At 41.8% G+C, this 22,594-nt stretch overlaps 1 protein-coding gene across 5 annotated transcripts in view; it reads right to left on the bottom strand.

The window, feature by feature from the left end:
- Positions 1-22,594, bottom strand: part of NYAP2 (neuronal tyrosine-phosphorylated phosphoinositide-3-kinase adaptor 2) — a 197,520-nt gene that overhangs the window by 35,774 nt on the left and 139,152 nt on the right. For 3 of the 5 annotated variants that reach the window (XM_048505725.1, XM_048505721.1, XM_048505722.1), the window contains exons 5-7: positions 19,968-20,180; positions 15,431-15,472; positions 3,428-3,531 (exon numbers count right to left, since the gene is read on the bottom strand). In XM_048505725.1, the coding sequence (XP_048361682.1) occupies positions 3,428-3,531; positions 15,431-15,472; positions 19,968-20,180 (359 nt within the window). Of the gene's footprint in view, positions 1-2,955; positions 3,532-15,430; positions 15,473-19,967; positions 20,181-22,594 lie in introns of those variants that run through there. The other 2 variants (XM_048505723.1, XM_048505724.1) reach the window with 2 other exon arrangements.

Here is a 22,594-nt window from a genome sequence, read left to right as displayed (position 1 = left end):
GTTTTATTCCCCACTCCTCCACCTGAGTGACTGAGGCTTATCTGGTGAACCAGATGCGTTTCCAGACTCCTACATTCTGGTTGGGTGACTCTCTCAGCCCCACTTACCTCACAAGGTATCTGTTGTGGGGAGAGGAGGGGAAAGGAGCTTGTAAGCTACCTTGGCCCACTCCGCACAGGCCATAAAGACTAGCGTGCTGCCTGTAAAACCGCTGTTGTGGGGGAGGACTCCGCATTGTTGCCACTGCTGGAGCACCGCTGCAGGAGCCTATTCCCCCCACAATGGCATTTTTCTGACTCACTAGTTTAGCAAGTATTTTGGAAAGTGGCGAAGTGCAGCTGGTTTCGAGCAAATGGCACCAGGAGTGTATCACTGCTTTTCAACAAGTCACTTAAAAAAACCCTTACCCCTCTTCCCTGTCCAGCTCCGTCGGGCTGAGGGGATATGCCTCCTGCCCTCCGACCCGTGGGGCATTCGCAGACACACAGCCATAGGCTGTGGCAGCTCCCAGGTTGAGCATACCCAAGTGTGTGAACGGCCCTGGGGCTGCACCGGTGTCATGTACAACAGTGCCCTGCCGCTCCCTGTGCCCATGCTGAGTGGGCCCTTGAATCTCCTTACAGGAGAGAAAGGTGGGGTATAAATCCAAACCTCCTTCTTCTTCTACTACTTAACACTCTTCTATGACAATTAACTTCAATGGACTTAGACCCTGCTTAAGATGGCACCATTAAGCTGAAGTCACCACGCATGTGTGAACCAACCCTTAGAGCTTAAGTTCAAGTTCATGGTTGCACATCTCACAGTACCATGAAGTCAGTGCTCTACATGCATGCTATGCGACATGCATGCAAAACACGGTTTTGCCATGCACACAGCAATATGTAGTCATAAAACCCAAAGATTAGATGGCACTGTGTTCTAATCCTTCCAAGTGACATGAAATATTCAGAGACTCAGAAAAGGGCAGCAAGTTATCATGTAATTACTATAGTTTTGAGTTGAACTCACATCTAGACCATCTTCAATCAGTGTTTGGTTTCTACTAGTTCCTAGTCTTTGCAAATACACTTAATAATTGTATAACAAAAGGGGGGGATGACAATCTGATATTGTCTTTATATTTTTAATATAAGGAAGGACATTAATAACACTTAAGTGAAGTCCCTGTTCCACTATTTTTTGTATCTTAAATTACATGTTTTTGGATCACTGTGTAAGTTATTTTATTTTTAAATCCTTACACCTCTGGATATGATTTCAACATTTACCTAAGAAAGCTAAATATTACTTTTTTCCCCTGTCTCCAAGTTATATACATATACATAGAAGAATTATTCACAGTATAAGATAATTTATATGCAATTTTAAGGAGCCATATTAATGATGGGTAATTTCTAAAAGGTTCTATCTACTTAACTACTTAGTTAGCTTGCTATTTGCCTATCTACCTATCTATCCTATATCCTAACATTGTCCCCCACTCTCCCAATCTTTTGTCACACTCCTGAGTGACTAAGCTGGGTCTATGGGAGCAGCAGTGGTGTAGTGGCTAAGAGCAGGTGCACTCTTATCTGGAGGAACCGGGTTTGATTCCCAGCTCTGCCGCCTGAGCTGGGATAGGCTTATCTGGGTAATTCAGATTAGCCTATGCACTCCAACACATGCCAGCTGGGTGACCTTGGGCTAGTCACAGTTCTTTGGAGCTCTCTCAGCCCCACCCACCTCACAGGGTGTTTGTTGTGAGGGGGGAAGGGCAAGGAGATTGTAAGCCCCTTTGAGTCTCCTATAGGAGAGAAAGGGGGATATAAATCCAAACTCTTCTTCTTCTTCTTTTCTATGCCTATATGACTGAGGTAGTCAAATGCTGAGGTGGGAGGGCAGTTCCACACAGACAACAGAGGGAGCTGAAAATGTGGAGGCTGAGATGGTAGAAAGAACAGAATGTGGATGGGGAACACATTTTTGAATGTTCCATTATGTAATTATATTGCAGGTAGAGAATGAACAGATCAGAAAGCAAGGGTTCAACCTTTACTGCTACTGGGCCAGGGTTTGTTTGTTTGTTTTTAGTTGCAAGAAGTTCTTCCATAATGGAGCATTCAACCTGAATTAATGTCATTAATGCCTGGAGTCTATCACTACTTTCTGTTTTATGTGTAGATCAGGTGATGGACAGGTGGGGGTTATCACATCAGAATGCTCTTTCACATTAAAAAAACAAAAAACCAAAATAAAAACACCTCCATGGGATACAGAAATGTAACACAGTAAGGGCACTTTCACACATGCAGAATAATGCACTTTCAATCCACTTTCAATTCACTTTGCAGATGGATTTTACTGTGCGAAATAGCAAAATCCACTCTCAAACAATTGTGAAAGTGGATTGAAAGTGCATGTGCGAAAGTGCCCTGGGTTCTAAACCTGTCTTTTGCTGGTTCTTGTTTTCTACTTCACGGGGTAGCAGAACATTCCAAAATGTGATTCCTCAGCTGAAGTGTTATAGACCATTTTGCCACCCCAGAATTCCTTCTTCTCATTCTACAGCAGGTGAGGCCAGAAGGAAGCCAGGGTGAGAATCTATGGATATTTTGGGTCCTGAAATGTGATATGGGGAGAGGTACAGCAACCCCACACCACATAAATCAAGTGCAATGCTCGCTTCCAAAGAACACACTGCACTGCTGAATTCCACAGCATATGGGCCTTTCCTTCAAATATACCCTGCTCATAATTATTTTGCTCATTTATAATAAACATACTTGTAGAAGATTATTTAATAGTTCCATTACTGTTACACATAAGTGTGAAATGAAGAAAATTGAGCTGCCTTCTGGAAACATAATATTTTGCTGTATCACTAAAATGTAATTTATGTATAATACATTCATGCATCAGGCTCAAAAATAAATGCGAAACTGGCACATATATTACATTACAATGGGACAAATTTCAAATGGTATATACAAGTCATTGAGACATATAATTGAAACTGTTTTAGTCAAGATGCTTTAAAGAAATCTACATTATAAACAACATAGCTTAAATTTATCAAATGCTGATAAATTTTTAAAAGTTGTTAGAAAAATACACTGAACAGGATCAAATTAAAAAAATATACACACATACACATTCAACTAGTACAAAGATTACGGATCAACACGTTTATCTTACAGAATGACGAAGAGACAAACAAGGATTTAAGAACTGATAGCAAAGAAAATCCTGCCATAGTGCTGGAGGGTAGAATTTCTTTGCTGACAGAAAGAGAGAGGGACAGACACGCGCACACAGGCATCCAAACAGAAATCATAACAAAAATAGAATAACCATTTAGAGTAATAGAAGATAGACACACAAAGAGGTTAGGAAATTTGGCATGTTGCATCACAGGAAGTCATTCACGATTGGCTAACGATGGTACCTGGCTTGGTTGCAGATCGCTGGCTTGCCTGAGAGGAGTAACAGAAGGAGGAGGCACACCTGATGTGGATGCTGATCGTCCCAATCGGCAGCTTGCTTTAGATTCTGGAAAGAAGAAGGGAAACAGTGGAATCAACAAGCAGGGTTTAGGAGTTCCTTGTCCACTTAATAAACCTAAACTTGTACAGTCATAGAATTCTGTTAATTTTCTGTTGGCCCTGACTAAATAATGTCAAACTGTTCTCAACATGATGTTATTTTCAACAACCACTGCATCAGAGGCATAGCTGGGCCATACTGCGCCCGGTGCGCACTCTTCTCCCCCCCCCCCCCCGACTTACCTTAGTTCAGTCTGAAAGAGCAGGCTGGAAAAGCGGCCTGTTTACTTGAGGCTGAAAACAGCCTGGTGGGAATGACACTTCCAAGGAGACCTTGGCGCTCACAAGGTCTCCCGTGAAGTGTAGTTCCCACCAGGCCGTTTTCAGCCTCAAGTGAACAGGCCACTTTTCCAGCCTGCACTTTCAGACTGAACTAAGGTAAGTTGGGGGGGGAGGAACCATGGGGGGCGGGCAATTTTCCACCCCCCCAGGCGTGCACCCAGTGCAATGCGCTAGCACCCCCTTCCCCTGGCAGCTCCACCTCTGCACTGCATAAATCCCTTGATTCCCTATTAGGAATGAATGGAAGTTTGCTTGCTCCTTGCTTCAGTTCTTTCTAAAGTATTCACATATTTTTCAACAGTTTGGGCTTTCTGCTTTTCACTGTTGGTTTTGTAAACTCATTTGTAAGCACATTGTATAGCTAGGTGCAGATAGGGTTGTCTTAAAATGCAGATTTATTGACACATAAATGACTTTGAAAACTACATACATTCTGTGGAAAAATACCGGAGAGAGGGAAACAGAAAACTGCAACAGTAATCACTAGCCGATTACGCACAAGGTATTTGCTGTGTGGTGGAGGCGAATGTCTGCAAGATGTTTTGTATGGACGTTATTTCGTCTAGCCCCACATTCACTTTCCACTCTCTCTGCAGCAAGCAAATCGACTTATAGCACAATTTTAATTTTGCTTTGCTGCCACAGTGGGACAGATTTGCCAGTGGGTACCACTTTGCCCCAGACCTCTTTCCTCCACCTGTAGCCCGCCTGTCTAGTCTTACCCTCCCCCAGTCCCATGGTCTACTTTGAAGATGAAGAAGAAGAAGAAGAAGAAGAAGAGGAGGAGGAGGAGGAGTTTGGATTTATATCCCCCCTTTCTCTCCTGTAGGAGACTCAAAGGGGCTTACAATCTCCTTGCCCTTCCCCCCTCACAACAAACACCCTGTGAGGTAGGTGGGGCTGAGAGAGCTCCGAGAAGCTGTGACTAGCCCAAGGTCACCCAGCTGGCGTGTGTGGGAGTGCACAGGCTAATCTGAATTACCCAGATAAGCCTCCACAGCTCAGGCGGCAGAGCTGGGAATCAAACCCGGTTCCTCCAGATTAGATACACGAGCTCTAAACCTCCTACGCCACTGGGAATCAAACCTGGTTCCCCCTTGCCTTGGTTGTCCTTTTGCAATTTTGCAGTTTGCATGCAGTTTGCATTATTCTCTATCCTCATTTCCCACCATAAAAAACAATCAGTGTTTGTGCAAAATGTACAGATGCTATATTCAAGATTTTTCTATAATAGTTTGCCTTTTTTGTTTTGATATATCTATCAATCTATTGATAAAGTTAAAGATAAAAATTGAAGAGTATATTAAAAATTAAAGCAGGCTTGTACAACAGAGAACCTGCAAAACATCACACACTCCCCAGACACAAGCAAAAAACCAGCTGATGGGTACTGCCTAACCTGCTGCAAACAGGGCAATGGGTAATAATGCCAAACATGCACCAAAACAAAGACTCCTGGGCCAATTCTCGTTGAAGTCGCAGGAACCTCACCATGCATAATCTATCGCTGGATCAGGTCAAACGAGCAAAGTGAAATTAAAATGGGCTTATCTGGATTGAATCAATAGGGATCCAAAATTTGGAGAGATACCTATCTGCATGTAAGAGAGAGGGAAAGGATGAGGATTTAATTCAGTCCATCTGGTTATAAGACTTTTTTAAAAATTGGGTTAGTTGTTGAAGTGAAGTTAACCATTAAGGATATCCAACACTTAGATATCCATAATTTAGAAAACTAACATCACCTGCCCCACATATACATTTTCCATTCATCCTGACTTTCTACTGTCTTAAAATATGCTAAAATAAATTCAGTCAGACAAGGTGAGGTATTTTAACATAACCTCAGTCACATCACATTAGAAGCAAAAGCCTGGGGAATAAATTCTAGCAACACTTACGATCTCAATGATAGATTTAAAGCTTTTTTTCTACTGTATTTTGTAAATGCTAGTCTTAATTGACACACATCTTTCCTCCTGATGGCTACTTCATTCACATTCAGGCACATCTGGGGAGTTAGGGCTTCTTGCTTAAATATACAACCACACAAGTAGCTCTTGTTTCACTGACACTGTTGTGAAAAACTACAAGGCATTGTCTACCGCATCTTCAGAACTGTTTTTCTTTGTTTTGAGAAAAGGAGGAAAATGTCAGCCTTTTTCAATTGGGCATACACACCATGATGAAAGATTATCACATCTCTTTACCAATGAAACCTCTTTTATCTGGCATCAAAGAGAAAGAATCCATCATACTCAGAGGTGATGTTTATTCCTCTTTATCTCACCTGCAGTCTATTTTTCTCTGGTATGATATGCCTACTGAAACTTTCAAAAAGAGAAGTGTTGTAGAAATTTCCTCCTAATGCTCTAGCATCAAGTCATTTCTGTTTCCTCCAGAATTATGAATAAAAAACAACATTGAGTTTTATTTATAGGGCATTGGGGGGGGGGGTACTTCTTTCTCTTGTGAGAAACACTCATTTCAATTGTCAGTCCAAAAGCTGTAAGATGAATTCTTCCCACTTTATATAACAATGGAACCAGGTATGTGTATGGTGAGTGATGGACCCAAAAGTCCTTAGCAAAAAGGATGCACAGTAGGCTGACTGTGCCTGACCCCTTAGTTCCAGCAAGAAACAGAGTACCAGAAAAACTTATGTGGCTATGATGCATAGTGTGATCAATTAGGCTTTTATATGGTTAATTTGAAAAGGTGAAGTTCAGCCAGAGCAGAAGCACCAAGTGTTAACCAGAGCGCCACCTGATTGGCCAGCTGAAATGCAGTAGCCAGGAGCCACAGCTAGTCTCTCATAAAAGCAGGAAAAGCCTGTCAGAAAAACAGATTAGAGAGATTTCAGAGATTTGAAAGCAGCTTGACAGCTTGTGTGACACACAAATCATGTCAGTCCTCAGATTCAGTCAGGGGCAGGGGCGTATTAGGGGAAATGGTGCCTGGGGACAAGACCTTCTTCAGGCACCCCCCTTGCACCCCCCACCCCGCTCAGGGGTGAAGCTTGGGGGCAGGTCCGTCTGTTGCCGATCTCCGCCCCCCACCTCCCTGCAGGCTGGCAGGCTCCTGCCATCCCCAGGGCTTGGGGAGGGCAAAAGCCAGCCTGCGTGGAGGCCGGGGGTGGGCCTCAGGGGTGGGGCTGGCCGCCGCTGAGCCCCATCCCCTGCCTCCCTACAGGCTGTTTTTTGTCCTCCCAAGGCCCTGGAAAGAGCACGAGCCTGCCAGCCTGCGGGGGGGGGAGCGCAAAGCAAGGCACCACAGCAGGTGGCCCAGGAGCTGGCCTACTGCTGAGGGCCTGCTGCCGAGAGCCTGGGGAGGGAAGGAGGTGGCTCAGATAGTGTGTGCAGCCTGGTTGGCACGGTGGAGGAGGGGCAATATTGGGGCCCCTGCCATTGCATCCGGGGTCATTTGACCCCCTGTTCCTATGGGCGGTACACCTATGGTGTGTTGAGGGGAGACAGAGTCTAAAGGCAGAGAGAGCCATAGACAAAGGGAGAATGGCTAAGGGGGGGCTGTGTTCTCAAAGAGATCTCAGACTGAGAGAGCCTTGTTTTCACCAGTGGCTAGGAGGCCTGGTGTGGGTGGAAAACAAGCGGGAAAGATGATCTCACTGGGACACTCCTAAGTTCACACAAAGTGCTTAGTTATTGTCTCATGAGGAGACCACATCTAGATACTGGTGCCTTTGAGCCCATGAGGGTATGTTTAGCTTAACTGGCAGAGTTAAGAGTGGGTTTAGTAAAACCCCAGAGCTCATTCTGTCCGAAGCCAGTGTGAATTTCCTTTGGAGTTAAGGGTGGGAGTTTTAGGAGGGTGTTCAGAACCATGTTGAAAAGGCTTACCCTGAATAAAGACACCTGTGCATGTATGAAACCATATATGAAGTAATTTGGAAACTGAAACAGCCATCTTTAAGTGAAGCTGTATTCTTGTAATTGAAACAGCTATTTAAGTGAACCTGCATTTGTTCTGTAACCTCTAAGAAATCATTTGTTTGGAGGCTATGAAGTCGATGAAGCAGAGTAAACTGAAATTAAATCCAGTAAAGATGGAGGTCCTATGGCTGGACTGGAGAGATTTGGGAATGGGTTGCTCCTGGCTCTTAATGTGCAATTGACACCTAAGCCATTTGTCAAGAGTCTGAGTGTTTTCCTTTCTAAGAAGGCCCAGGTTACAAACGTGGCCTGATTGGCATTTATCCATCTGTGCCAGGTCAGGCAACTGGTGCCCTATGTATCTTACTCTGACCTGGCCATAGTGATCCATGCAACAGTCATCTCCAGATTGGATTACTGCAACTTGCTCTGCACAGGGCTACCCTTGGATCTGATCCAGACACTTCATCTGGTAGAAAATGTAACTTCACAGATCCTTACCAGGATACCATGAAAGCTCACATTCAATCTATGCTCTATCAACTCGACTGGCTCCAGGTAGAATACCAAATCAATTTCAAGGTTCTAGTTTTGACATTTAAAGCCCTAAACAGTCTTGAATCATCCTACCTGTGGGATCAGCTCTCTTAATATATCACCCAAAGGACATTAAGCTCTGCCAACAACAATCTACTGGTGATCCCTGGCCCAAAAAATGTCTGGCTGTCCTCAACTAGAGCCAGAGCCTTCTCAGCCCTCCTGCCACCTTTTGGAACATCCTGTCCAATGAGACCAGGGCCCTGTGAAATTTATCTCAATTCCACAGGGTCTATAAGACAGATATTTCATCAGGCCTACAGTTGAGATAATAAATAAATACTGACTCCAGTTGCGAGGACCAGCAGAACTCGAGTTTTGCCTAGTGCTCTAGAATCTTGCCCAGCCTAGCTTTTCAAAAAGCTACACTACTGTTAACACTTGAATTATTATAGTAATTGATATAAATGTTACAAATAAATAAATACATGTTATTGGAAAAACTGATGCATCTTTCTTTTCATAAATGTTACTCTGGAACACAATCCTTCTATGTTGCTCAGCTTTCAGATAAAATCCATCAAAACTGATACTGTGACATATAATAATTAAGTATAAATATAACAGACATAGAACTTTCAGGAAAAATAAACCAATGTTTTGGAATCAATTTACCAATTCCTGTTCACAGTATGGGTTAAATCCAGGCAGCTTTCCCACACAATCCTGTCCAATCCCCCTTCATATTACAGCCCAATTTCATATGACTTTTGCCTACACAGGTCCCAGAATCTCTAGCATGGCATTTTTTTGTATGGTCAAAGGAAATCCTCCTCCCCTTTTTACCAGCTGGTTGAACCAATCCTATGAAAGGTTAACTGTACCTTTCTTCTTCCTTCACCAGCTACACCATACCACAATCATCAACACAATTAATATTCAGACAAACTATCTCATTACTATAAAAACTGCTCTCGTCAAAAAACGCAGAATTAAGATTAAGCCCCCCAAATCTGGAAGGCTTAAAGAGACTCAGCAACCTCACTCTCCTAATGGTTACCTCTTACCCTCACACTGGAACCTCAACTGAAGATGAACTCAGTCAAAACAAATAATGATCGCAGATGTTTAAACATCAGCTTCAGGCTGTTTTTTCAGGTACAATAGCAGAATCTGCCATCTTGCCAGCTGAGGAAATCAAGAGCCAGGATACTTGCTCACCTATTAATCCGGATACCCCAGACCCTCAATACCAAATCTCTTAAGCCTCCCCACCTCAGTGGACTGTAGAGAGCCAGTTTTGTTGTCAGTAAGTGGGAAAGAATGTAATGAAGAAGGAGGGTTTTCCATACTTATTACAAATGGTACTAAGCACCCCATGACCCTGGACAGTGAAAAAGGGAATGTCTAACTACCTCCTGAGAATCTGGGGTGCTCCATGCCGATGGTGGTGAAAGTTGAACAAGGGATTGAATTGAGTTGTTTATATAGGTAACAGATGGAATTAGAGGATGATTTCATGTTCCATTTTAAAATTCAATGATGGTCATGAGGGGGTAAAGAGATCTATCAGTGCCCAAGGCACCTGCCTATAGACATCCTGTTGCTATTCTAACACATATCTATGCTGCTCAACAGCCCTGTCCCATTCCCTAACAGCTTGCAAAGTCCCTGTAAATCACATGAATGTTGCACATTCAGGTTAGTTGGCATGAGTACATAGAGGAAACATGGATATTGAGAACAGGTGCCAACCAAGCAGTAAATGGAGTAAATGATGAAAATGACTCAATCAAATATGACACTTGTATGCACATTATGCATCTTCCAACAGGATAAATGGCACAGGCAAAATTTGTTGAAAATGACTATGAAAGACTGCATAGCGCTTGAAAGCAGAGACTCTGATTGCTATTCTCCTTGTGTTTGGTCTGCAAAGGTGACGCACACAAAACATCTATTGCATCTTTTTCATGTCAATATTTGTACCAGAACATTGGAGATTAAAAATACATAAGCATCATTCCTCTGTAATCCTAAGTACCTTCATTTTATTTGCAAAGTCCTCTGCCTGACTGCTAAAGGTGTTGACTAAGTATCAAATATTAAAAGAAATAGAAATAAAATCACAAAAGACAATCTCAGACACATCTCACAATGGAGTGCAGTGCCTCTTTCTTGCAGAAGGTGGCAAAATTGCTTTATGCCAGTCGACAGCAATCTTCCAGAAAATGCTCTTTGAAGCAGTTACGGTTAAGATGGTTGAAGCCTCCCATCCTGCACACACCTCCTGTGGTTCTTCACTGAAGCAGCACTGGCATGTTTTTAAGGCTGCTGCATGTAAAAGCCACTGACAGCTATTCCTCTGAAAAGTCCTCTGATGGAAGAAGTCTCAAACCACCAGGGAAGAAACATCTCTGAGAAATTATCTGAAAGATGAGGGGATGCCACAGAGATATGAAATACAATGATGAACGCAACATCCAAGGTGACCTTAATATTTGCCGTCTCAGAGGAGGAATAACCTACTTTCAAAAGCACAGTATCCTGATGAGTAGGGTCTAATGACCTATACTGGGAATAATTTAACCTAATTCAACAGTATTGCACAGTATCAAAAAAAATGGATCCAACAACAGTTCCAAGGCAACAAAAATGTAAAGCTGTGCCTCAGCATGGAGGACTTAGAATGGAGAATGGCTATTCAGCTTCTCCTCTCGTGCTAGAGATAATAAGAGAGTCAGTGTGAACACTCTACGTCCCACTATGGAATACTAGAACCAAGTGCAAAGCCATGTTCTTGACCCACAGGATCCTGATCTACAGTAGGCAAGTGGAACAGAATATAAATGGTAGTGATGGCATACCAAATTCAGTCCACAATAGGAGGCTCATTCTGTACATGCAAAATAATGCACTTTCAAACTGCTTTCAGTGCTCTTTGAAGCTGTGCGGAATGGCAAAATCCACTTGCAAACAGTTGTGAAAGTGGTTTGAAAATGCATTCTTTTGCGTGTGCGGAAGGGGCCGGAGTGTGGAGTGGGGGGAGCTTTAAAAGACACTTTAAAAAAGCCAAAATAAACCAAATCCACATGTGTGCTTTTTTGGCCTTTTCAAAAAAATTATTTTAGTTTTTTAAAGTTAAACAAAAAAAAATCTCACCTGCAGAGCTGAACACAGTAATTCACTGAGCTCACCTTTGCATGGAACCCTGCTGGCTGTCCCAGCATCTCCAAAGCCTGCTTAGGCTGCTGAGGATTTGTGTGAAGGTATCAGCTGAGCTTTTCAGCTTTTTTCGGCTTTTTTGGAACAAAAAAACCAGACACCCAAGCAGAGCTGAATAGCCCAAGCAAAAAACCCACAAAAAGTGTTTTTGGCTTTTTTGGCTTTTAGCAATTCTCCAACAGGGAAGAGCTGTGTGCAGGGACCAGCTCAACAGACCACTAAATGCAGCTCTTCTGGCCACTTGGTGGTAAACAGCTAAAAACAAAACAAAACAAATCCAGCTTTTTTTTTTTTGCTTGAGCTATTTAGATATTCTCAGATAGTCAGGGTTTGTTTGTTTTTTGGTCTAACAGTCCTCCCCCCAAACCCCCATGGTTTTTTTGGTTTGTTTTTTTTCAGTTTGTCTATATCCAGATGCACAGTCATGCTATATCCAGATGCACAGACATGCTATCATTCGTGACCTCTTCCACCTGCTGTTCTTTCAGTTTGTCTCTATTGCTTGGAGACCATACTTTGTAGAATCTTTTATTTACATGAGGAAAACCACAAAAGTTTGATTAGTTTCACCTTATGAGAAAAGGAAGATTAGCCCTTCCAGAACACATTGCGTTGCGTTTTAATGACAAAATGCACATGAATGCATGAAAGATTTAACCAATCACAGAGTCCACACAACACTTAATCACTTCTAGTGACAATTTTGTCAGATTTTGTTTTTTATAGGAATGCTGTTCAGCTCTTGCCGAATGTTTACTAATCCTCTAAGAATAACAAGTCCAACTTGTACTCTGATAAAATTAGGAAAGAGTTATGGATTATTGATTGAGCACATATAGTGATGTGAAAGGCCCCAGTCTGTCAATATAGTATTGTGGTTAGAGTTCTGAGCTAATATCTGGCACTGGTGATGAAATTTCACAACCAAATTCAGATGATTCCATAGGGTTTTCAAGGCAAGAGACAAATAAGTGGTTTTCTGTTGTCTGCCTCTGAGTAACACATAGGCCCTTTTCGCAAACGTGCGGAAATGCACCTCCACTGGCATGAAGTATGCCGGTGGAGGCTCCGAGGCTGTTCGCACGCTAGAGTGCATGCAGCCCTGACGTCCCCTGCAGCTGGAGAGGCAGCTCAGCACAGAGCCACCTTTTGGTGGTCCCCTTCCACACAACTTCTTGTGTAGCGTCCCTCTGGAGGACAGCAGAGACCTGCCCACACTGCCCTGCAACCTCCAGAGGTCGCAAGGCAGTGTGGGCGGGTCTCTGCAGCCCTCCAGAGGGACGCTGCACAAGAAGGTGAGTGGAGCCAATGGGGAAAGCAGTGCCAGGAAGATGCTGTTTCTCAATAACCGTTTTCAGGGGAGGTTTCATGCTGCCCGGGGAAAGCCAGGATGGCGCTGCTGCATAGCAGCAGCACATCCTGTGTGAACGCTCTCCCAGGGACAGCGTTTTTGCCATCCCTGGGACCCTGTATTTGGCCCGTGCGGAAAGGGCTTAACAACCTCAGTGGTTTTCCATTCAAATCAGGGTCAATCTTGCTTAGCGTCCAAGATTTGATGAGATCAGGTTAGCCCAGGCCATCCAAGTCAGGGTGATCTGAGTTCAGAATCCCTACTTGACATAAATGCCTTGGCCCAGTGCCTGTCTTTCAGCTTTGCCTGTGTCTCAGGAAGGGGAAACCATGTTTGCTATCATGACCACCTTGGAGGAAGGGTGGAATAAAAATGTACTGAATAGTTAATTCCTTGTACCTCCCACTTAAAAAAAACTCTTTCAGGTGAGCAGGTCTTGGAAAGGAAATTTCTTTGCCTAGGACCTTAGAGAGCTGCTGCCAGGATTGACAACCAAGAGTAGAGAGACCAATTGTTGTTTATATTCAAGATGCTACCTGTGCTAGTTTATAATTCACAATTCATTTCTTCAAACTATCTTCCAAAGACTATACACTTCACTAAACTTCTCTTAATCATACTGCAATGTTTTTATAATTCCATCATTATCCAGTGGGAACACACTGGTTTAAAGCAGCTGTTCCACTGACCTGCTGTAATTTTCTAGGTATCATTCAAATTGCTGGTTCTGCTTTATCAAGAACATGCATACCTTAGAGGACATCTTTCTTACTAAGCTTCATCGCAGTCTTCAAAGATGGCTATTCTTGACTATAACATTTATGTGCCAAATTTGAACCAAGCGGTTCCAAGGAGAATGGTTCTCTTAGCTGCGCCAAAACTGCATATTCCCAAATCTCAATATTTTGCAAAAGCTTTAGATCATTTGGCTGGCTTGTAAAATCTCAGAGAAACAGGCAGTGGGTCATTTTAATTAGTTTAATGGATATTTTTTAAAAAGGTATCGATAATTTGCAGAATTTTGATTTTAGTGTCAGTTTCAACATTGAATCCTTGTGATGGGAAAATTAGACATTTAAATAAAAGTCTGCTAAGACCAAAATTGCATGCTTCAGAGATACTGCTAATTCAGAATAACCATGAACAAACAACCCCGCCCATCTATATAATTCAAGAATTCCATAGTGTTTTAAAGCTAAGCTAGACAAGATAATGAGATCCATGTGGATCTCCTGAAATCTTTTAAAAGGTAATAAATTGGATTTGGACCATGGTATTGGAAGAGGACGTTTAATCCTTTCTTATCTTGCCATTTTTTCTGTTTTAATTCACCCCGACTCTTCTATTTTCTTCATGTAGTATACATGGACTACCTAGATCCAGTTTTTCTATTCAGGATTAATGTCATTTGGACTGGGGTGCAAGAAAACTGTGAAGGGATCTCAGAACTCAGATATCTCCTGACCATTTTTCATTTTTTTAAAGTAGGAATTCCTATGCCAGGATTCCTAGTATCTTGTCTGGTTTGGCCCTTGGCCATCATTATTATGTTCAATATGTCAGATGATTCACAAGCTGCTGTTTGCTTATACAGGCTTCTGAATTCCAGACATCCTTGATAGTTGGAGATCACGCTACCTTTCTTTTGATCTCTTCTGCCTAGCTAAGAGTGATCTATTGCAAAATGCATTCAATCAGTCCTCCTCAAGCTGGATAATAGTATCCTCACTGGGGTGATATGGTTTCCGGGCTGTATGGCTGAGTTCTAGCAGCATTCTCTCCTGACGTTTCGCCTGCATCTGTGGCTGGCATCTTCAGAGGATCTGATAGTTGGAAAGGAAAGCAAGTGGAGTATATATACCTGTGAGTGTAGGTCAATAGGTGAGGGTATCTGAATAGGAGTGGCCTGGCAACTGAGTAACAATGAAGTGTAGCATGTGAGTAACAATGGAGATAGCAAGGTCAATGAAGTGTAGCATGTGAGTAACAATGGAGTAACAATGGAGATAGCAAGGTCACTAGGTGAGACATCTGAATAGAAGTAGTCTGGCCTTTGTTCCCTTTGATGCAGGCGAAATGTCAGGAGAGAATGCTGCTAGAACACGGCCATACAGCCCGGAAACCACACAGCAACCCAGTGATTCTGGCCGTGAAAGCCTTTGACAATATAGTATCCTCACTGATTGGCCGTTGGACACACAAGATTTGTTCATGGCTGTGGCAATTTGAATCTCTAGATTTTATAACACAGAACTGGGTGCAATGAAACCCATTAAAATCAATGCACTTCATGTTCTTTAACCTGCATCAAATAGTCAGCTTTTTCCTGTGATACAATGCAAATAATGAAAGTATGTTTTATTATCTTCTTGCAACTATCTTGTCCAAGAGGGGACTAATAAGGGAAAAATGCTTATACACACTCAACAACAGAACTGATACATACAATGTAAGAATGTCACTTACCTGTCGCTAGATCAGTTTCCATTGGAGAGTGTGTGTAAGCTTTCACAGTCTTCTAATTTAGGTAGAAATCAATTTAACAAGTTGCATCACCTTACCTATTTTGTCTCTGGTGTTCTGGGACCAGCACAGGAGTAGCACTATATAACAAACAAAAGAAGTTGATTCAATACTGGCTATTTCTTCCTCCCCTAATTTGTTTACCGCTTTCAATGGAACCAATCTGTTGTTCTCATTCTCATGTACAACAGAACTTAGAAAACCTTGAACATTTGCTAGTCTATAAAAGTTCTGTCTTCAGTTCCTTCATTAAGGGTGCTGCCAACAATGCAACAGTACCAGTGTTGTGTGTTATTTGAATGTCCCTTGACCCCTCTATCAATATAGCTAATTTTCAATGTGGCTGGATATATAGATACTTAGATCTAGAGCCTTAAATAGACAAGACAGATGTTCCTAGAAGCCCCAAACTTGAACAAAACATCTAAAATCTAAAAGAAAAGTACATGGGTGATTACAAAAAAACCTCCAAATAATAGAATTAGCACTTGTAGATTTAGCAAACAAATGCCCTCTGTGACCAATGGGCATTCCTAGGCAGCTATAACAGTATTGCCATGTTGGGCCTTAATTTCTGCAAATAGGTCACAGGACCTATTTGCAGGCACTTTTCCAGGCACTTTTCCGAGCTGTTTTGGACTTTGAGGGAAGAGTAACTGGGGCTTGGCCTGGCAACAACAGCTAGTAAGCCCAGTGTCTCAACATTATTCTATAGCAGCCACCACATGAAAGCCAGTGTGTAGAGTGGTTTGAGTTTTAGAATAGGATATGAGAGATCCAGTATGCCGTGGAAGCTTACTGGGTGCCCTTGGGCCAATCACATGCTCTCAGTGTAACGTCCCTCATAGGGTCATAGTGAGGCTAAAATGGAGGGGGGGGGGAAGTAAGGTCCTTTGAGTCCCCAATGAAGTAAATAATAAACATAGCTAAAACATGAGATGGATAAAAGGTAGGTTGGCTGGTGGGATGGGAAGGAAGGAAGGAAGGAAGGAAGGAAGGAAGGAAGGAAGGAAGGAAACAGAGACAGGAAAGAAGATGTAGGGTCTGCCAGGAGGAGTGAAGGAGAAAATAGTGGGGAAGGGGATCAGGGAAATAAGAACCTCCCATAAATCCTTGCACGTCCTGCACTTGTAATATATAACTACAGAAGCTAAACCTTTTCTCACAAACCACCATGTCCTGAATTAATGATGTTACCAAATTTAATGACAACTCCTTTAGTATGAAAGTGAACATTTTCTTTATGGATTCTGTGGTCATCTGTTTCCCTGATAATATGAATTAAATTCAACAGTTATATTTCCTGGAAAATGTGGCATAGGATAAGGCATGCAAATGTGGCATAGGATAGGACATGCAAATGACACACAATAGTAAAGCAGCATAAAGTGGGGTAAAATTGCTGTAAAAGTACATGACATCAGGGAAATAGGTGAAGTCTTCCTGACTATGCACCAAACAAATACACATTCACACATTCCTATAGCAAGTGCCTGGAAAGAGAAGCAATGCTCGGCAGCACATCCTGTCCACCTATATAAATTCAACAGAATGTCTGAACAGAGCATACACATGCACAAATTATCAATGCACAAACATGAAGTCTGCCTTTTGCAAATTTCTAAAATGGAGAGCAACTTACTCAGGTACTGGTCTGCTAGGATCATGCACTGAATGCACAGGAGTTGAGCCCAGGAGCTGATCTTGCAGTCTATTCCCGCTCCATTTATTCATGGTCTGAACAGGGCTTTAGCCACAGTAATAAGACCCAGATTACACATTTATTATTTTTTTACATTTGGTCCTGTTCTTTTTCTAAGGAACTCAGGGCAATGCACATCCTAGCCCTTTCTGTATGCATTATTAGCTCTAGATCACCTAGTAATCTTCCTGGCCAAGCAAGTGTTCACTGCTTACATCTGTCACTCTACCTACCAAACAGAGGCTCATTCCGGACATGCAGAATAATGCACTTTCAAACTGCTTTCAGTGCTATTTGAAGCTGTGCGGAACGGCAAAATCCACTTGCAAACAATTGTGAAAGTGGTTTGAAAACGCATTATTTTGCGTGTGCAGAAGGGGCCTAAGCTTAGCTAACAAGCAGTCTTATTTTCTCCATGTTATCCTATATGTGGGTACTTAGCGTCATGGATTCATGCTAGTATGAACTATGCAGTTAGGGTTTCAACAGCAATTTCTATTATTAAAGTTTTGCTTTTTCCAAATGGCAAAATCACAGGAATAACAAGGCCTGTTTCCACTTATTCCTCAGTTCTCAGTAACATTTCTTCCTGAGGCGATGGGGTTTGAATGTGAATTGATACATCCCAATTTTGTATTATCTTAGCTAATATATTTATTTCTGAAAAGTCTGTTGTCCAGTGTGAATATTATTAAAGAACACACACTGTCTGTGTTGTAGCAAGAACTAATTTAAAAGGCATTTTAAAAAGCTTGGCTGCCACTTATACACACTTTTTACCACCCTGGCCCTAAGAGATGGCAGATTGTTTACAAAATTGTCTTATACCACCAGTGCAAACTGCCTTATAGTAAACAGCATGTTTTTACAATTACAAAAAACCCAGAAAACACATGTTCTTTCAATGAGCATTAAGATCTTTAACAAACTGGTGGGCAAAGGACTAAGAAATGGGGGTTGGTGGCAGAAACCTGCAATAGACTGGTTGAGGGAGAGGAGACAATAGCCTTTTTTTCCCGACCTGGGCTTTTGTACCATAACCCCTTCTTTGCCGTTGCCCAAGGTAGTTAACTATTAGGACTGTGGGCTGCTAGCAGTAGTTTTCTTCTTGTATATTGCCAATTAGTTACTTTCCTTTCTGTATATTGCTAGGGACTGTAGCTAACTTTGTAATAACTTCCTTTTGTAGAGTGTCAGGGAGCGTAGGTAGGATAAATTACTCCTTTTGGAGTAACTGGGCAGTATTGTTAGTTTGTCTTTTTTGCAGCAGTTCTAGTTTAGTGTAGAGTAGTTTTAGTTATATTGTTAATGTTTTAGTTTACTGTTAATGCATTGGTATAGAGTTGATGTATTGATACATTGTGAACTTATGGTTGTAAATGTATTGATATATTGTTAATTGATACTGTCTATCTATTGATATTTGATATGCTGATGGGTTGTTAATGTATTGTTGATGCATTGTTGTTAATATACTGGTTTATTATAATGTATTGACAGTATGAATTTAGTACTGATATGTGTTGATATGTATTGATGTAGTGCTGCTGATACTATGATTAGCAAATTGTTAGGCTTGGGATGTTTATGTCGCCATCATTCTTATTATTTAGTTTTTATGTAGTGTATTAGTATTTACTTTGTTACAATGTTTATTTTATTTATTTATTTATTTTATTAATTAATTAATTAATTAATTGATTGATTGATTGATTTAGTATACCGCCCTATCCCCAAAGGGCTCAGGGCGGTGAACAATATAAAAGCATATATAAACATAAACATATAAAAGTTTAAAATTTTCATTCTAAAACAGTATCCCACGAACCCATATGCAACCCTCCCAAGAAGAATGATGGGTCCCGATGATGTTAGGGACCCTATACAGCAGGGGGGGAGGATGAAAGCAGGGCACCCTCAGCTGCTGGTCTCTCCGAAGGCCTGGTGGAACAATTCGGTCTTGCAGGCCCCTCACCGGAACTTCCTCCAAGTTGTCCCAAGCATGAGGAACCCGGACAGCTGGGTGATAGGGAGTGTTCCCACACCAGGCAGGGGCCAGAGCCGTAAAGGCCCTGGCCCGAGAGGAGGCCAGCCGCATCATTGAGGGGCCAGGGATCTCCAGTAAATTGGCCTCTGCTGAGCGCAGAGGTCGACTCGGGACATATGGGGTAATGCGGTCCCGAAGGTACAAGGTCCCGAAGGTACGAGGGTTGTTAGCCACCCTGAGCCCTTCGGGGATAGGGCAGGGTATAAATTGGAAAAAAAGGACACAATGATGCAGTCTAAAATCCATTGTGGAAATGACTGCATCAGATAAAATATTAAAATAATTATTGTACAAGTTTAATTCAATTTCATCTCTTACAAAAATTATTAAAGTTCTTCAGTATTTATCCTTGCAGAAATATGTGTGATCCTAAAGTCACACCCCTTTAAGTCCAGTGTGTGACTCTGCTTAGGGTAACAATGTAACAGAGAAATCCTCAGCAACGCTTAGAAGTAAGTCCCATTTCATTGAATGGATTTTACTTTCAGAAGTCTTCTTCAGATAGCAACCTAACAAAGCTAAACTCTGTAAATCTCAGAACAGTTTTTCCTGTAAGATGTGACAGATTCAAAGAGAATGGAACTATCAAGTTTAAAAAGAATTTCACATTGCAAACTCATTTAATTTAATTTTTCCTTTTGGGCTGTCCCAAGTTTAGTTGCAGAAGTGGAATGCTCTGTTCTATAACATCTGTGTAGGTTACTGATACAGAGTAGGTAATGTTCTAAATGTTTTATAGAACCTGATCCAATGTTCTGTACCAATGTGTAGTTCCAGTATTCTGATCCCTACATGCTTTTTCTGTGCCTGGATAACTCCCACTTACCCGAGCTGTTATTCCCTGCCAGCATTGTTGGACTGACTGAAGACCTTCCAAGTCTACTGGACACAACTGTTGGTCCTGGTGTCCCGTCCCATTCCTGAGCTTTTATTGGCTCTCTGGAGGAAGATGTCCCATGGTGACCTCCTCTCTCTTTGTTTTCCAGCTTTGGTAGTGGTTCAGTGCTGTGGCTCCGAATCTTCAGCTCATCTAGTGGTTCTGCAAAATATGCAAAGGTCACAACCCCTTATACATTGCCTTTTAATTACATATGCACCCTTTTCAATTTAGTAAGATGCTAACTGAGCCTTTTTGTAAAAACATACAATGATCAGTAGAACAAAATAAGCAATGATTATTTCATGCATTAACACTACAGGAAGTAAAAGTAGTTTTATGACAACTATTTTGTAGAATGTGACAATATTGGAGAGTAATGTCACTGAGGTGTACTTGATATGTATTCTTCAAGACAACTTTCAACGTTTTTAGAGAACATGAAAACTTAACACAGATTTAGATGTGCTTTGCCCCACTCAGAGGCGTAGCTCCAAGGGGACGGGGGTGGGCGCAACGCACCAGGCGTGCACCCCTATGGGGGTGTGGCAAGGGTGTTCTGGGGTGGGGGTGTTCTGGGGCAGGGTGGGGCATTCTGGGGCGGGACAGGAGTGGAGGATGCACCAGTGCACTGGGTGCTTTTCCCCCTTTCTATGCCTCTGACCGCACTGAAATCAGTGGGATCCAAGCCATCTAATTCTGTAGCTAAACTGTAGCCAAGTTTCTAAACATTTTAATTTGACATTTACACTAAAATGTTATCTATGCAGAGTATAATAAAAAATGGACTTTGTAATATCCATCACGTAAATATAACTTAGCCACAGAAGTGGTATCCTTTTCTGCCACTGGAAGACTCCAGTGTTGAAAGAAAAGGTCTTATGAATTTTCTACAGCGCTAGCAAACCACTAGCTTTCCAGATCCCTAATGATTTCTCTATTGACAGCATCCTCTTTCCTCTCTCCCCTGACATGGATATCACCATCATGGGTGGGAAACAGCACTTAGTTCAAATGCAGCTCTGACTGATCGTAAGGCACAGCATAGATTGGAAAACTCAGATGCACCCACATTCAAACTGCAGACTCAATCTAAAGTTCATGGTCTAACAGACTTAAGTGGCTTTCTGCAACTCCAATTCTCTAGTCTGGGACCAAAACAGATACCAAAGGGGTTTTCAAAAGTAACTACAAAGTCTTAATAAGTATTTGTCATCTCATGAATTAATGCCACAAAGTTAAGCTTCAGGATAAAGCTTAAAACCATTTCTAAATATTCCTCCATGGTTTGAAGTATTCAGGCTTACTATGGCTTTTTTGGGTGAGATCTGTAGCCTTTGATTCCTTGATTTTGCCTTTGAATCCCTGGATTGCAAACAACAACAAAAGTTTCGTGTGCGTGGGCGGGGGGGGGGGGGATTGGTCCCTACTTATGCTGCTTAGCATGAAATAACATTTTATAGGACCTTCAGGAAAACCTATTGAGAACAGAAGAGGAACTCTCCCCACAACTTCTACAACCGTTGTCTATTTTGATTTATTTCAGTTTGACATGAATGGGACCAGAAGATTGAATGCTTCAGTGAAGCTGCTTTACAGTAATCCATCACACAAAATCTCCTGAAAAAGTCTGCCTTTGATCTTAATGGTTTTAAATATAGTCTGGTTGCAAAATACTATCTATTTGAGCAAAGTACTACAAGAAGCCATGTTTTCTCAATTCATGGCTTTCTTGCAGGAAACTGATTGTGTCGAGATATTTTAATATGGTTTTAGATTAGCTCTGAAATTGTACCAGACCATTCAGAGACTGTCAATATTGTCTGTCATGGTATTTTTGGACAATTAATATCAGGTCTACCACATTTCTGGTCTTACCTGAGTACCACAATGTGGTGATGGTGGACTGCAGCTGGGGGTCGAAGGGGCACAATGTTATGTAGTACTATTTAGTATATTTATGAAAGCCCTTGTACAAGTCATCTAGAGGTTTGGGTAAAAGTTTGCTCAGCATTCTGATAACAGTCATCAATATTTTTTTTCCTTTTCAGCAGAATGGTGTGAGATACTGCAAGTCCTTAAAAGGTATCTGGAGGCAGTTATGGGCAGAATAAGTGCCAGTTAATTAAAGCACAATACAGACAAGTCTGAGGTTTTGTTGGCTGATAATAGTGCTAATCAGATAATGAAGAGTCAATCTGTTTGGATGGGTTTGCACTTGTAAAAGATAAGGCTGGTAGTTTGGGTAGACTATCAGATCTACTGTTGCTGATGATGACCATTCAAGTCCGTTGCTTATACCATACAGAACATTCAACCAGCTTTGATTGATTCACTAGTGGTTTTCTTCCTTAAGAAGTGAAATCTGTCTAAAACTATCCATGGTCAGATTGTATTCAGACTTGATTACTATAGCGTGCACTACATAGGACTGCAGTTAAAGATTTAGAAATTTCAGTTAGTGCAAAACACAACACCACCACATTTGCAGATGAACCTATATCACCAGTCTTGAATGAGCTGCACTGGCTGCTGATGCATTTCTAACTGAAATCTGCAGTTCTGCATGTTACCCT

Source organism: Sphaerodactylus townsendi, linkage group LG08 (assembly GCF_021028975.2).
Source record: "Sphaerodactylus townsendi isolate TG3544 linkage group LG08, MPM_Stown_v2.3, whole genome shotgun sequence".
In the NCBI taxonomy this organism is placed as follows: domain Eukaryota; kingdom Metazoa; phylum Chordata; class Lepidosauria; order Squamata; family Sphaerodactylidae; genus Sphaerodactylus; species Sphaerodactylus townsendi.
The sequence above is the reverse complement of the archived record's forward strand: the minus strand, read 5'-3'. Positions and strand labels throughout refer to the sequence as shown.